General features: G+C 40.2%; 1 protein-coding gene across 2 annotated transcripts in view; it reads right to left on the bottom strand.

Annotated features, from left to right (window-relative positions):
• FHDC1 (FH2 domain containing 1) overlaps positions 1-13,552 on the bottom strand; it is a 37,931-nt gene that overhangs the window by 16,388 nt on the left and 7,991 nt on the right. For both annotated transcript variants that reach the window (XM_075421572.1, XM_075421573.1), the window contains exons 3-4: positions 9,028-9,089; positions 8,350-8,452 (exon numbers count right to left, since the gene is read on the bottom strand). In XM_075421572.1, the coding sequence (XP_075277687.1) occupies positions 8,350-8,452; positions 9,028-9,089 (165 nt within the window). The remainder of the gene's footprint in view (positions 1-8,349; positions 8,453-9,027; positions 9,090-13,552) is intronic.

Here is a 13,552-nt window from a genome sequence, read left to right as displayed (position 1 = left end):
GAAAAAGTATGATGCCATTGTTCTGACTGACGATTATGATTTCTGATCAATGATTTCTGATTTCTGATTCATCGTTCTGATTTCTGATCAACGATGGCTTTCATCACTATGTTTAGGACATTGCTGTTCCAGTTTCCCCAGCAGAAGTGGCTCTTTTCTTTCTGACTGGTCCATTTGCTGTTGTCTAGCTGTTCACCCAGGAAATAGCTGCTTAAGTGATGAGCTGAAAAATGATCCTCAACTCTTCAACAACTGTGATAGACACTTGGGCATAGCTTAAAGTTAACTCTGTTCAGCATTTCCAGCATAAGACTGCCTAGATCTCTTTGGCACAATGCAGCTAAGGTCTAAATTATGGGTTTTTTCCAAGATACTTGCTTCAACCATTTCCTCCAAAACTCTCTTTATGGGGTAAACTTCACACTCTTAAGTTTGTACTTTTTCTTCTTTTATACAAAATATTTTAAAGATAAATGCAATCTTGCATTTTAAGTTACTTAGTGTCAGTACTTTGAGAACACTATTTACATGCAAAGGAAATATCACTGCATTAATTTTGTTGGTCTTCCCTCCCAGCTCCACCAAAATCCCTATATTTGCATGATCTGGAAGCCACTGATCTGCCCACATACTTACTATGTGTTTATATAGAAGAATTGGAAAACATATGCACATATGCTTAAGTGTAACTGGAATTTCTTCCACATCTCCCAACACAGCAACTGTGTCCAAAAGCAGAGCTCACTCTCAATTACACTATTTCTTCATCCAACCAACAAGTTCACACCCAGTATCAGTTGTATGTTTCCACTGATTTACACACCAGCCCATCATCCTTCCTTTTTATAACATTACACTTATAGCCCATTCACAATCACACTTAGACAGATGGTCTTCAGTTTTAGAAAGCATATTAAACTATCCCGGAGAGAGGCACACTACATCAGGGCATCAACAGTTATCAGGTTGCCATGATTTAGCAAGATATCCACAGGTTTTTTTTTAAGGCATCAGGCTCCAAATTCATCACTTCAGCTATTTTTCTGCTTTCACAGTAAAAAAGTGACTGATTTGTAGTGGAAGACAACAATCAGGGATTTAAAATAAATTCTGCACTAGGAGAAGAAAAGGATTTTTTGAACAGCTTTGTTCTGCTTTATTCCCATTCTTTTTCCACATCATAAAAAATGAAAATATCGAGAGCACATTAAGAAAGAGAAAACAAAAATTACAAATTAAACCCAGAAAATGCTTCCTTTTCAAGCAAAAAAAACCCCACAAACCACCAACCAACCAATAAAAATTTAAGACTGAGAAAGAACTAACCAAAGAGTAATTTTTATTCAGGCTAACTCCATTTCCTAACACCCCCCCCCCCCGCCTCATTTAACTCAAGACACTCAGACAAAAGCTCCTTCTAAAGATAAACCGCATACTCATTTTTCTGAGGGCTGAGAAAACTCCTAATTTACAGAGTCATTCAAGAAGTCTGCCAACAAAAAACAGGAAAGACCAGACTTGACATTCCTGATATTTCTAAGGTGTTAAACGAGCAAGAAACAAAATGAAAATAAACACTTTTTCCTGCATCATGAAGTGGGGAGTGGGAGCCATCTACTATCTCAGTCTTTGCAGGTGTTCTTTAACATAGCTTCCAAAAAATAGGGGTCTGCAACCTGAACAACAAAAATTGCAAATTTATTATGTTGCAGATATCAAACTTTACCTTAAAGGATACAGGCATTCAGATTTGGGGTTGGAGGCGGGGGAGAAAAAAAGAAAAGCAGCCCACTAAAAAACCCACCCCAAATCACCAAAATCAAGATCATATAAACCACAAGCAATTACAGGAAGATGCAATTCTAGGATTCAAATGCACAAAAAGTGAACAACAAGAGATCCTGAGATACTCACAGGAATATTAACTTCTTCATGCTACCTGTGCTATATTTAAATATACTTTGGACAGTAAGTAGCAATCGATGTTATCTATGTGGAACGTTGGTTCTACAGGCACGGGATGAAATCCTCTTTTTTCTACCCTATTGTATTAGAAAAAATGACTGGAATGGTACAAGGGAGTACTAACTCCTCATATTCATCCAGAGGAGGAACTTTCCTATACAGGCACACCAGAAGACATCGACGAGACTGCCTTCTGATGGGTAAGACGGGGGTGTGAATGTCACAATGCAAAAAGCTTTGGGAAGTAGTCAACCCAAAAAATAGTCTTCAGCCTTAAAAAAAAGATGCGCTCACGGCTTGGTTAAACTTTTTCCAGCCCACATCAGCCATCTTAACCCCCACTGTCTTTGCCTTAGATGTCAAAAACTACCTTTATAAAAAGCAGAGAAGCTCCTTGCCCGACAAGCCCAAAAACCCAAGCAAGGTGGAGGATAGTGACCCATTCCACAGACAGACAAAACAGAAACATGAAAGAGTTACATCCTGGAATTCAGCACAGCATAGCCTGGTTATCCATACCTGTTTAAGTTTTTGACACAGAAGACTAAATCCTCTGTTAACTTGGCCTTAAAACAGTAAATAGTCTGGAGTATAGCTAAGGTACAGTTAGGACAACAATGTATTTTGTATTCCCTTTTTATTACAAATTTTGTAACTGACAAAGACCAGTTATCTCACCACGAAGCAGGAAAAAAAATGTTATTTGACTTAATTGACACTACCTATAAACTAAAAGAATAGATTCTGAACCCCAAAGCTAAAAACTACTGAAACACATTTTGGATGGCTGCCCCTACATGTTCCAAAGGAGGCTTCTCAAAAACCCATGGGATTGGCCTCTTCTCTCTGCAGCCAAGCTGTCCACATCTTCCCAAAGAGAACTGAGATTCTCTGATGGCTCCTAGAAGTTGGGGGTCAAATTCAAATACCAAATGCAGCCAGGAACTGCAAAGAAACTACGAGGACTGACAATGTTCGCTATTAATCATGTTAACAGACACAGCAAATAGGTTTATAATTAGTCTGAGAACCCAAGATTACTAAAAAACTTGGTTTATTTTAAAATCACAATGAATAACTCCATCAGTTCTGGCCTTGTCCTCCACTCTTCAACCACAACAAAATGTTTTCCACAACACTGTGCAGCCATGTACCACGATACAGCAGTGTAACGTATAGATGCAAGTGAGCATAATTACACTGTGTGCTCAGTTCTGTATTACTTAAATTGGGTGCAGAGCTACTAATTTAATTTTTCATTATATTTGTATATGGAATACGCATTTGCACTGTCCATGCACGCCCATGCACACTAAATCAGATTTTAGATACAGAAGGTTCTCACATGGGTAATTTGCCTCATTTTAAAAACAGTTATGAAACAGAGAAAGCCTGATTTTCGATCTGATTTGTGAACAATTGGAGTAGGTATGCCTATTGCAAGTATCTCATTATTCCTCATAGACAGGAAAGCTACTGCATTCCTCCCACTCAAGTTTTCAGTTGTTTTTGAGCTACCGGTAGTACTTATTTACAACTAGTGGGATTTTACTTTATGGCATAAAACAGGTATGTGGCACTCCTAAGAAGGATCTTTGAAGACGAGTATAAATCAGTACACTACTCATTCTCATATATGCTTGTAACTGAGTAGTTCCCTGCATTATGGTCAAATAAGGCAAATATTCTTTACATTACAAATAAATAAGTAAAGCCAAGTGCAATAGTCCAGAGGAGTAAACATTTTCTCTGTTTTTTTTTGTAACATTTCCGTAACATTGCAAACATTCGGGACACTAAAGGAAAATAAGAGTTAAAAAATACCAAAACCCCAAAAGGCATCACACTGCAATCCAACTGCAAGGGCACGTGGGAAAAGTCTAACGTGTTAGGTGGAGAGGTACCATGGGGCACGTGTCCAAGCAGTGGCAAGCCTCTATCAGCAAACGATAAAAAAAGGAGAAAAACCTACAGCTATCATAAGGGGTGAAAAAGGAAGCAGGAGATGAAAGCAATGAAGGACGGGCAGCCATACACAGCACAGGCTCAGGAAAGGAGGGGGCAGTTAACTACTCAAACATGGTTTGAAAAGGGTAGAGCTGACAGACAGAAACAATTCCAGTGAAGCAGGTGACAGATGACTAGTGTTTTAAAATGGGGTATACGAGCAAAGGACAGGCTTGAGACATTATAAAGGAAGTTAAGACACTGTGCTGATAACCTGGGCGTGCATGTGTGTGGGTGAGCTGATTAGCAGTACGATATGCTCTCTTTTGTATATATTTAAAGTACAAATTCTGACTATTCTAGCTCGTTAAATACTGGACTCTCTCAACTCTTACCAGTCTGGGCCTGCTGAAGAGTGCAATGATACACACATAAAACCAGCTAAAAGCTTCTCCTCTGCTTTGGTCAGGATGCCTGCAAATGACAGCTGCCAGCCATTTTAACAGGGTCTCGCTAAGAAACAGCTAGGAATCTGTTTAGAAGTGATATGGCAGAGAAGGCCATTGCTTCAGTCAAGACAAAGGCTCCCTGCAAAAAGACATGAGCTGCAAAAGGGATGAAGCAGAGGAGATTCCAAACAGGCATTTCTTCCTCTTACAAAACTGCTAACCAAGTAGGGTACAAACAGCAGGACTTCTAACAAGGCTTACACAGAATCAGTGATCTTATGTTACTTGCTAATGTATTGAGAATTTTTTTGTCTTTTCTTGATCCTCTTTTTTTAACCACTGTATGATGGCTAGGCTGGTGCCACACCCATAGCCCTGAACAAAACATTGAGTAGAACCTTGCACCAAGCTCCAGGCTTGCCAGCTTCAAGTTTTTCAAATTAAGCATTTGAAAATACCCAAATGTTTTCATTTTGATAAGAGACTTCACAGCAGTGCCAATACTTCAATAATGGTCTTATTCAGTTTGACAAAAACATCTAGCATAGTCAGTATTTGCCATTTATACGCAAAAATCCCAACAGCTATAGAAGATGTTGGGATTTTTCATAGAAATCAGCTAGAGAATTATTAGTACTGGCACCTACTTCTGGATGTAAACAGATGCCACATTACAACACTGCAAAAAGAAAGAATAATTTTAAAGACAACAGATGTTAAATGTATTTGTTAGCCCGAGTACTCAGCCTCCACTGTCAAAAAGCTGTTTCATCTCAAAAACACTAGAACATCCATCAGGTGCCTGAGATAATATGGACTGAAATGATGTAAAGTATGTCACATATGTCAAACTGGTGACCAGGGGAACATTCAGGTCATGTGACTATACATCACAACACTTCTAGATAAGGTAAGATAAGGTATAAAGCCAGTGTTTATTCACACCAGATAAACTGTAAAGGTTGTTAGTAAAAAACAAGAAATGTGACCGTCCAGAGCTGCCCTTTCTATAGCTATGACCAGGAATGGTGTTCCCCTCTCCCTCTTTTCACTTCTACAGACTAAGAATTTATGGTACTGTATAAAATAAAAAGTAGAAGACATCTCCAAACACAGTTACTGGGGTGGAGCACATGCCTGGCAGGGGGTACTCGGCTCTCATTCCAGCCTGCAAGACAACTATGCTACTGGGAAACGTGACCATAAATACCTGAGCTGCTGAAAAGAAGGGTATACAAAGCAGAACTGCAGAAGCCCACCCATGGTTACATCGAGACAGTTAGCACTGGTAACTGAGTAACAACTAACCTTTTAGGATATGACTGCTTAAGTCTTTGCTGAGAGTAATTATCAACGCCTACAACAACAAAGCAGGTCTTGAGGAGAACGGGAAGTATCTAAGAGTCCCTTGCTGAGGACGGGTGCAGCACTCTGCAGGGACAAGCCAATGTGATGACACCTTGCCAAAGCTATCTCATGTGACAACCAGATCGAAAAGAAATTAGGGACTATTAAACAGAATAGGGAACAGCAGAACAAATAACACCATGTGATATCTCTATTTATGCTGGATTATTTGTATGTGGACAGTGACTATACAGTTCTGATGGCTTCCCCTTAGCAAACGGTGAATCACTACTCCAGGAGACAGGTATTCAGACTAGGAGGCAGATAACAAACTAACAAAAAAGAAGGGGACATACAAGGAGAACAATGAACATACATTTACGGAAAAAAATGCTGAGAAAGATGAACAACAAAAGTTCTGAGGCTCCTAAAGAGAAGGCATTTTTTAACTGACTACACTAAAAATTTTGAAGCCACAGCAGTAAACGAGTTATTGGACCAACTTCTTTGAACACTTGAAGCATGAGGACATGAATGCACTGAAACATCTTTCCATACCAGCAGAATCATCAGTCCCTCACACTCAGGATCTTATCCCTGTTCTGCTCCCCCACCCCAGCTCTCCCAGGGAAAACTTCCAAGAAGTTAAACAATTATGGGGAGAATAACAATGGGAAAGGGAGTCTTTCCTTTTACTGATGGTGAGCAATGAGATCTCTGAAGCATGGAACTAATTAAATACATAAAAATACCTGCGCACCAGGAACAAGCCTCTTTCCAGCCTTTCCTTGGGAACAGCAACAAATCTAACATCTAATGCCCCTTAATTTCTAATACTCCTCTGCACCATAAAATCTCTTCTATTATTTTTTCAAGCACCTCCTTAAAAGCACTCTTCAAGTGCTCTGATCTCACTATCTTGAGGGGCAGGCCTGTTGTCAAATCATCTACAAGGAAATAAATATACCTTTTCACTCTTAGCAGCACCTACTGGATATCTAAGCAGTCTAGCTGAGTATTGCAGACAAAATACTGACAAAATTTGACAACTTACATTACAATTCTAGCTGAATTACAACATTTATATCACATAGGAATACGTTATTTGAAAGATTTTCCACTTGTCAAATAACAACAGAGATCTAAGCAAGAAATAGGAATTTCTTTCAGTTTAATTTGCTGAATATACACAAAGTTAACTAGGAGTCACTGTCTTTTAAGTTAGTACTCCACTGTTCTCCTCTGTCTGACTCTTTCAGAGGAAGGTTGATAAATTCTGTTTAAACACAGGAACACGTACTGAAATTCAAACAAAGAGGGAATAGTTTTGAGCTCCCAGAACTACTGTCACCTCTTTATTCCAGATTAATTACATTTCAACTTGTTGATATCCCCTAACTCTAAAAAAAGATATTCATCAAATACAATAACATAACACAGTGTTCACAAGAGTCCCTGCAAAAGCAGCCCAATTTAGGGTTATATATTTGACAGCGAAACAGTGCAACATGTTTTGCTGTTGACTGGATCTGTGATTTGCTGCTGCACAGAGGAAACAGAGTGCTTTGACAGTATGACTTTGAAGTGGCAAAGCATGCGAGTTGAAGCTGATCTGTATGTGGACCTTAACTAGCAATTTTCCAGGCTTCAGCCATCGCTTTGATGTGAAGCACTCAAGCAATTCTAATGCTAATTTTGTCGAGTTTGTGCTATACATTTCTCTCAAGTACATACAAATGGGTCAGTGCAAATACACGAGCAGACAAGGAACTGTGCCTCATTAAGCAGGCCTCCCAGGTCAGTCGATGAAGCTTCACCTCTTTAATAGTGTGAATGGACTTGAAGGTTGGGAATGGAGGGGAGAAAGCAGCCCTTGCATGTTGGTCATATGGTGAGCATGGGGACCCTGCAGAAGGTGCTGCTGGTAATTCTGTGCCGTCTAACATGTCTCCTTGGAGCACTAAGCCATGTTAGCAAATTGTATGGGTACTGCACAGCAGAGCAGCCTTTCTAGTAGGCACAACGGTGATGGGTTGATGGTTAGACTTGATCTTAGAGGTCTTTTCCAACCTTAATGATTCTATTATTCTGCCCCGTGGGAACCCAATGACCCAGGACCAGGAGCAGGCAGATCCCAGATGCACTGAGCAGGGAGCAAACCAGAAGGGAGAAAGCACACTAACATTGGGCTATCGATATTCAACTCACAGGCACTGCAATGGGAAAGCACGAGGTAGGTGGCAAAGAAGTGAAACGTCATTTGTTTGCATTAGGATATACTTTGATTATGAGTTTTCTGAGTGCCCCAGAGCAGAGTTATCCGCACACAAGAGAGTTCTAGGTCTTGCTAAAATGTTTATGGGACAAAAGGGACATCATAAGGGACATTCAAAAATACCTTATCACTACTTTCATTAAGAAGCACCTTAAAAGTAGGTGAAATGAACTTGATGCGAAGGGAATGACTACACTGCAACCTCAATACCACATGTCAAATGAAGGTTAAACCTTCGCACTCAGTGGTTTCCTAACCCCTGGCCTCAGGAAAGCTTTGGGATTCCTCTTTTACAGACCTTTATGTTGGAATCCCAGGCAGTAGAACTCTACAAAAAAATAAGTTCCATGTAAAGCCATTATTTACCTCCTCTGCTTCTGGTAATAATTTAAGAAATTCATGCAGCAGTTCAGAATCATAGGGCTCACTTCTTCCATGATAAATATCTTCAATGATGGATTCAGCAGACCTTGAAAAAACAATTGAGCATACACATTTCTAACACTTCCAGGGTGAATAATATCACAAATTGAAAAAAAGCATGCCTGGGCTACTCAGAGGAATTATAATGAGGTTAGGTATCAGTGTCCACAGCAGCACTGTTCTAACACCACTTTCAGTGATGCCTGTACTAAAGGGCAACATTATCAGTGAATACAGATAGCACTGAGACAGCATGCTCTTCAAAAAAAAGTTCTCACCTCACCCATTTCTATTAATTCTTTATAAAGAAAGTAAGCCAATGAAAAGCAGCTCTCATGCAGTATCACATGAGATATAAAGGCTTTCCTTAACTGTATCTGAAAACTCAATTCACCTGGTTAACAGTAGCGAACTCTAAACGTTTGGTGCTAACTCATAATGGCACTCAAAACTAAACATATTAGAAAACAAATTATGAAATGTAGTTACTTATGACAAACCTGTATAGAACTGTACATTCCACAAGGAACAGAGCACAATATACAGTACATCTGATAAGAACTACAAAGAATTTCACACATCTGTAGCTTGCACTAGCTGCACGGAAAAATCAAATCTTACTTTTTGAATTGTTTGAGAAATATCCCAACGTTCATACTTCTTTTTGCATCCAGAATGGAAACCTGAGAGAGAAAACAAGAGCGATTAATCCATCAATACCTAAGAAAATACCATATAATGTAGACAAAATGTCTTAAATTGCTACAGATAATTGTTTGCAGTTGCTACCAAATCACAGGCCAAATGAATAGAGTCACTTCTTATCAACAAAGATCATATATTACAGAACTAGTTCTTACCAGAGACATACGCAGCACACCCACAACATCTTTTTCCAAGTGAAGCAAAAAAACCATAGCAACACTTATAGAAGGAAGAAATCAAGATAAGTTCTGCTTCATTACAAAGTAAAAACATTCTTCTTACTTGTTTCATAGCGCTGCAAAGTGTTGCTTAGCAAGTAGTATGTCGTATTGCACTCAAAGGCCCCACAGTTAGTGAGCACTACATTTCAAAACCCACGTATTTCAGAAGTTTTGTAATAAGTGTGGGGATGGGCTTCCTAAGCAGAGGTCAGTATGCACTAGTGATTTCATTCACGCAAACTACCAGCCATGCTGATCCACAGCAAGATAAGTAAGTTGATCTTGAATCAAAACCTGAGACCGAAAATGCTCAAATCTGTTCGCTTTATCTAGAACCAAACAGAAACCCATAATAAAATAACAGTCTCTCACCACTTTAGATTTTAAAGTTGGTTTGCTATATCATCTTCTGTGTACAATTCTGGAGATTAAGCAGAGACAAAAAAAATTACTTTTTCCCTAATTAATTTTTTAAAATTTTTAAAAGTGTTAATTTTTTTATAGTAGTTTTTCACAGCATACAAGTTCAAACCTAAGATGTTTGCCCTGTTTTAGCAAATCATGTCCTTAACATCAAAATTTCACCACAGCTATTCTGACGGTAACAGCTACAAAAGCCGTGAGATTTACAAGGACAAGAGAATTGTTTCATTTTAACAGTGCCACTCGACTGCTACAATAAAAAAATCATAGTACATACAGATGTTTAAGACTGCTGTTGGACTCATAGGATGTTTGAGGTTTTGACAACTGGAAAGGTGTCTTGACCTCTGTGTCAGTGCATGAATTCGAAATACATATATAAATGAAATGTTGGCATCATCATGAAATTGAATTAGCCTGCAGTCAGCTGGTGACAGTGAAAACACAGGTATGATTACCGTGCTATCCTTAACATACACCCAGGAGACAGCCTCCTCATCTGCTGAAAAGAATCGAATTTAAAAGTTCTCTGAGATTTTGGAATTTCCTCTCTTCTGAAACTAGCAAAGACTTAAAAACACAGGAAATATCAGCGTATTTGTTTTAATTAATGATTGCTAGCCTGAAGCACTTCAGTTTTAGCATAAACAAAGATAAGAGGACAGATTGTGGTTTATTCTCCTGTTATCTTAGAAGTTGAGAGATCCCCAACAGATCATTAAGGGACAGCCCCTTAACACAGGACAGGTTCAGCTATCTCTCCCCTTGCTGTATCTAATCTTTTTCAAATGTTTTACTGCAGGGACCTCTCACTGACCTCTGAAACTGCAGCTCCAGTCTCCAATTGCTCTGGTCACTCCTAATTCTCCCATTTCTCTGTACGAGTTAAAGCCTATAAGCTTTGCCGTCATGATTTGGTTTTTGGTTTGTTGGGGTTTTTTAAAGCATATTCACAGTTAACCTTCTGTACGTGTCATTTTCAGTCACAATCGGTAACTGTTACAATAAGACTGACCAGCCTTCCAGTACATGAAGGAGACCTACACGAAAGCTGTAGAAGGACTTCTGACAAGGGCATGTACTGATGGGACAAGGGGTAATGGCTTTAAACTAAACGAGGGCAGATTTAGATCAGATATAAGAAAGAAATTCTTTACTCTGAGGGTGGTGAGGCACTGGCACAGGTTGCCCAGAGAGCTGCGGACGCCGCCTCCCTGGAAGTGTTCAAGGCCAGGTTGGATGGGACTTTGAGCAACCTGGTCTAGTGGAAGATGTCCCCGCCCACGGCAGGGGGGTTGGAACCAGATGATCTTTAAGGTCCGTTCCAACCCAAACCATTCTATGATTCTACAACCATCAGATGGGTAAACCTTTGGCACAACTCGGATTACAATGCAACCTCAAACAAAACTAGAGAATTGAACATCTTCCCTTGAAGAGAAACAACATATACAGGTGCATTTGTCTTCTCAGCACAATGTAAAAATGTCATAGTTGTTCTTAAGTACAAGGATCTTCTACAAGTTTCTTGCTCTGTATATGACTGTACTCCATTTTTTTTCTCTGATTTCTTGTTCAAGCACACAATTAAAACACACGGCTCAGTTTTGGGTCACTCTTGCTTGTTGTCCACTTCCAGATTATCAAAAGTGTTTGAAAAAGCTGTCATTACTTAACTACCTTCGAGTTTCCAGATGGGAGTGTGAGGAGGAGAAAAGGGAGACCTGGCAGATACTCCATAAATAGAAGTTTCTACTCCTTGTGCACAAATATGGTATCTTCCATCTCACATTCAGCTGCATATTAGATTCATAATCTTAGCTTTAACAACTGCTCATAATGTCTACTCTTCTTCCCCTACGAGCTTTCATTAGATTTTGTCCTTGCAGAAAGCTGTCTGCATATGATTTCCTACCAAGCTGTTGCTTTTTAACCTTTAAACATTACCCCAGCTTTTTATAAATTCTGCTCAGTCTGCTCCTACCTTCTGTTCATGCACACCTTCAGCACTGGCACCAGCACAGCATGTTCCAAATCTCTGTTCACCACCTAAAGAGATTTTGAAGTGCTGTGCATCGGTAACACTCCTGGGCTTCTTGAGTCAAAAAGTTACACTGGACTGTAATTCAGAATTGAGAACAGACTTTCCTAGAATTCTCTACACCAAAAGAAAATTCTCAGACGGTTTCTTATTATCTACTTCAGATAAATCCAAGAGACCTTTCTCCATTCTTGATGTCTTCAACCCTCCTGCCAGAGAAAACTATTAAATTTTTGTGTATCCTACTCTAGAAATACTACAGTTTTCTCAGGTACTTCAACACCTGCACTTTGCCAGCCAATGCAAGTGTCACTGCCTCACACGCTTGCCACCTCTCCTTCGTAAACAGTGCAATCTTCAAAGCAAGGACGGCTGATTCACTCATGAATCTGTTTCTCATCACCATAGCATTCAACTCAGCGTATTTCTGAAATCTGCAGCAGGCACAGATCATGTGGGGTAGTAACAGCATCAGTTTGTCAAATGTTAATCCACCACTGAAATATTCACTGTTTTAGATGTATTAAGGGAAGGTGAAAATTAGCTTGAGTTCCATGGTGAAGTTATGATGATGGTAAGAGGGAATCTGCTTCTGAACTCTGACACAAATTTGCAATCAAGAGACACAAAAACCCCCACATCAATACTAATTTGTAGTGACAGCAGAAATGCAATAGGAGTTTCTTGCCATGAGATCAATGTCAATTAGGAACAGGAACATGGTGAAGTGGATTTATGACAGATTAGCGAAAGCAAGACATTATATATATTCTTTGGATAAGAACATTGGGGTTTCACATGGTGGGGTAGAGTTTACAAATTACAGCAAGCATGGAACAGCCTGGTGGCGCAGGCTTGGTGCTGGAGGTTAGGAAGGATATAAACAAATTCCTGCCTCAGCTTCCACTTCACCTTACAACACACTAACCATCACTGTGGAGTTTAATATTTCGGCCTCTATTCCCTGAGCCACACGCACTGCCTGGAGTGGTAGAAAGGTGCACTTCCGCGGCGCCGCAGCGTGAACCTAGCAGCTTACTACAGCGCTGTCCGGCTCCATGTCACCCTCCCTTGTCATGTTCCTAGCCTGCTCTTTCCCTTAGGCAGGCACTGGCACCCATCTCTTTGGGTTTTGGCTGCGTTAGTCCTCCGCTGGGTTAACAGGTTGAATCAGCTCTGAAAAAAAGTGGAATGAGCATCAGAGCCAGCACAGGGAAAACAGAGAGAGGGCATGGCTAGGAGAGGGGAGAAGTGACCTCCTGTTCATCCCTTCCATCTTCCCCCTCCTCTCTCTAGCCCCTTGCACAGGCTTTGGAATTCACTGCACCCTTTTGCAAGCCATCAAAACTCACTAAAATATCAGAGAACTACCCCAGTAGAAAACAAACAAAAAACCCCAACAGCGTTCTGCTGAGCTACTGACTTAAATCTGTTTACAGCGGGTCCAACACGTGGCGGAGACAGCGCACAGATGCAGGGAGCTGAGGAACAGGAGCAGAGAGAGAGTTTGAGGGAGAAAGCAAGGCCAGCTCCCTTGGCTGGCAACAAGCTGTTCCACCCGCTCCGCTGCCAGGCTAGCTATAGCCCGGGTGAGCACATGCTGTGCCACACTGTGACACCTCTAAACAATGGGGAAAGTAAATTGGTGTATAAACTTAACTCTACACCCCCTATTTTTCAGAGGCTCAAATTACATGAAACCATAGGGCAAATTAAGCCTTTAGTCAAGAAACATGTTAATTAATCTCCTAAGGGT

The sequence above is a fragment of the Opisthocomus hoazin genome, chromosome 5 (genome assembly GCF_030867145.1).
Source record: "Opisthocomus hoazin isolate bOpiHoa1 chromosome 5, bOpiHoa1.hap1, whole genome shotgun sequence".
In the NCBI taxonomy this organism is placed as follows: domain Eukaryota; kingdom Metazoa; phylum Chordata; class Aves; order Opisthocomiformes; family Opisthocomidae; genus Opisthocomus; species Opisthocomus hoazin.
This window is presented reverse-complemented; position numbering and strand designations above follow the sequence as displayed.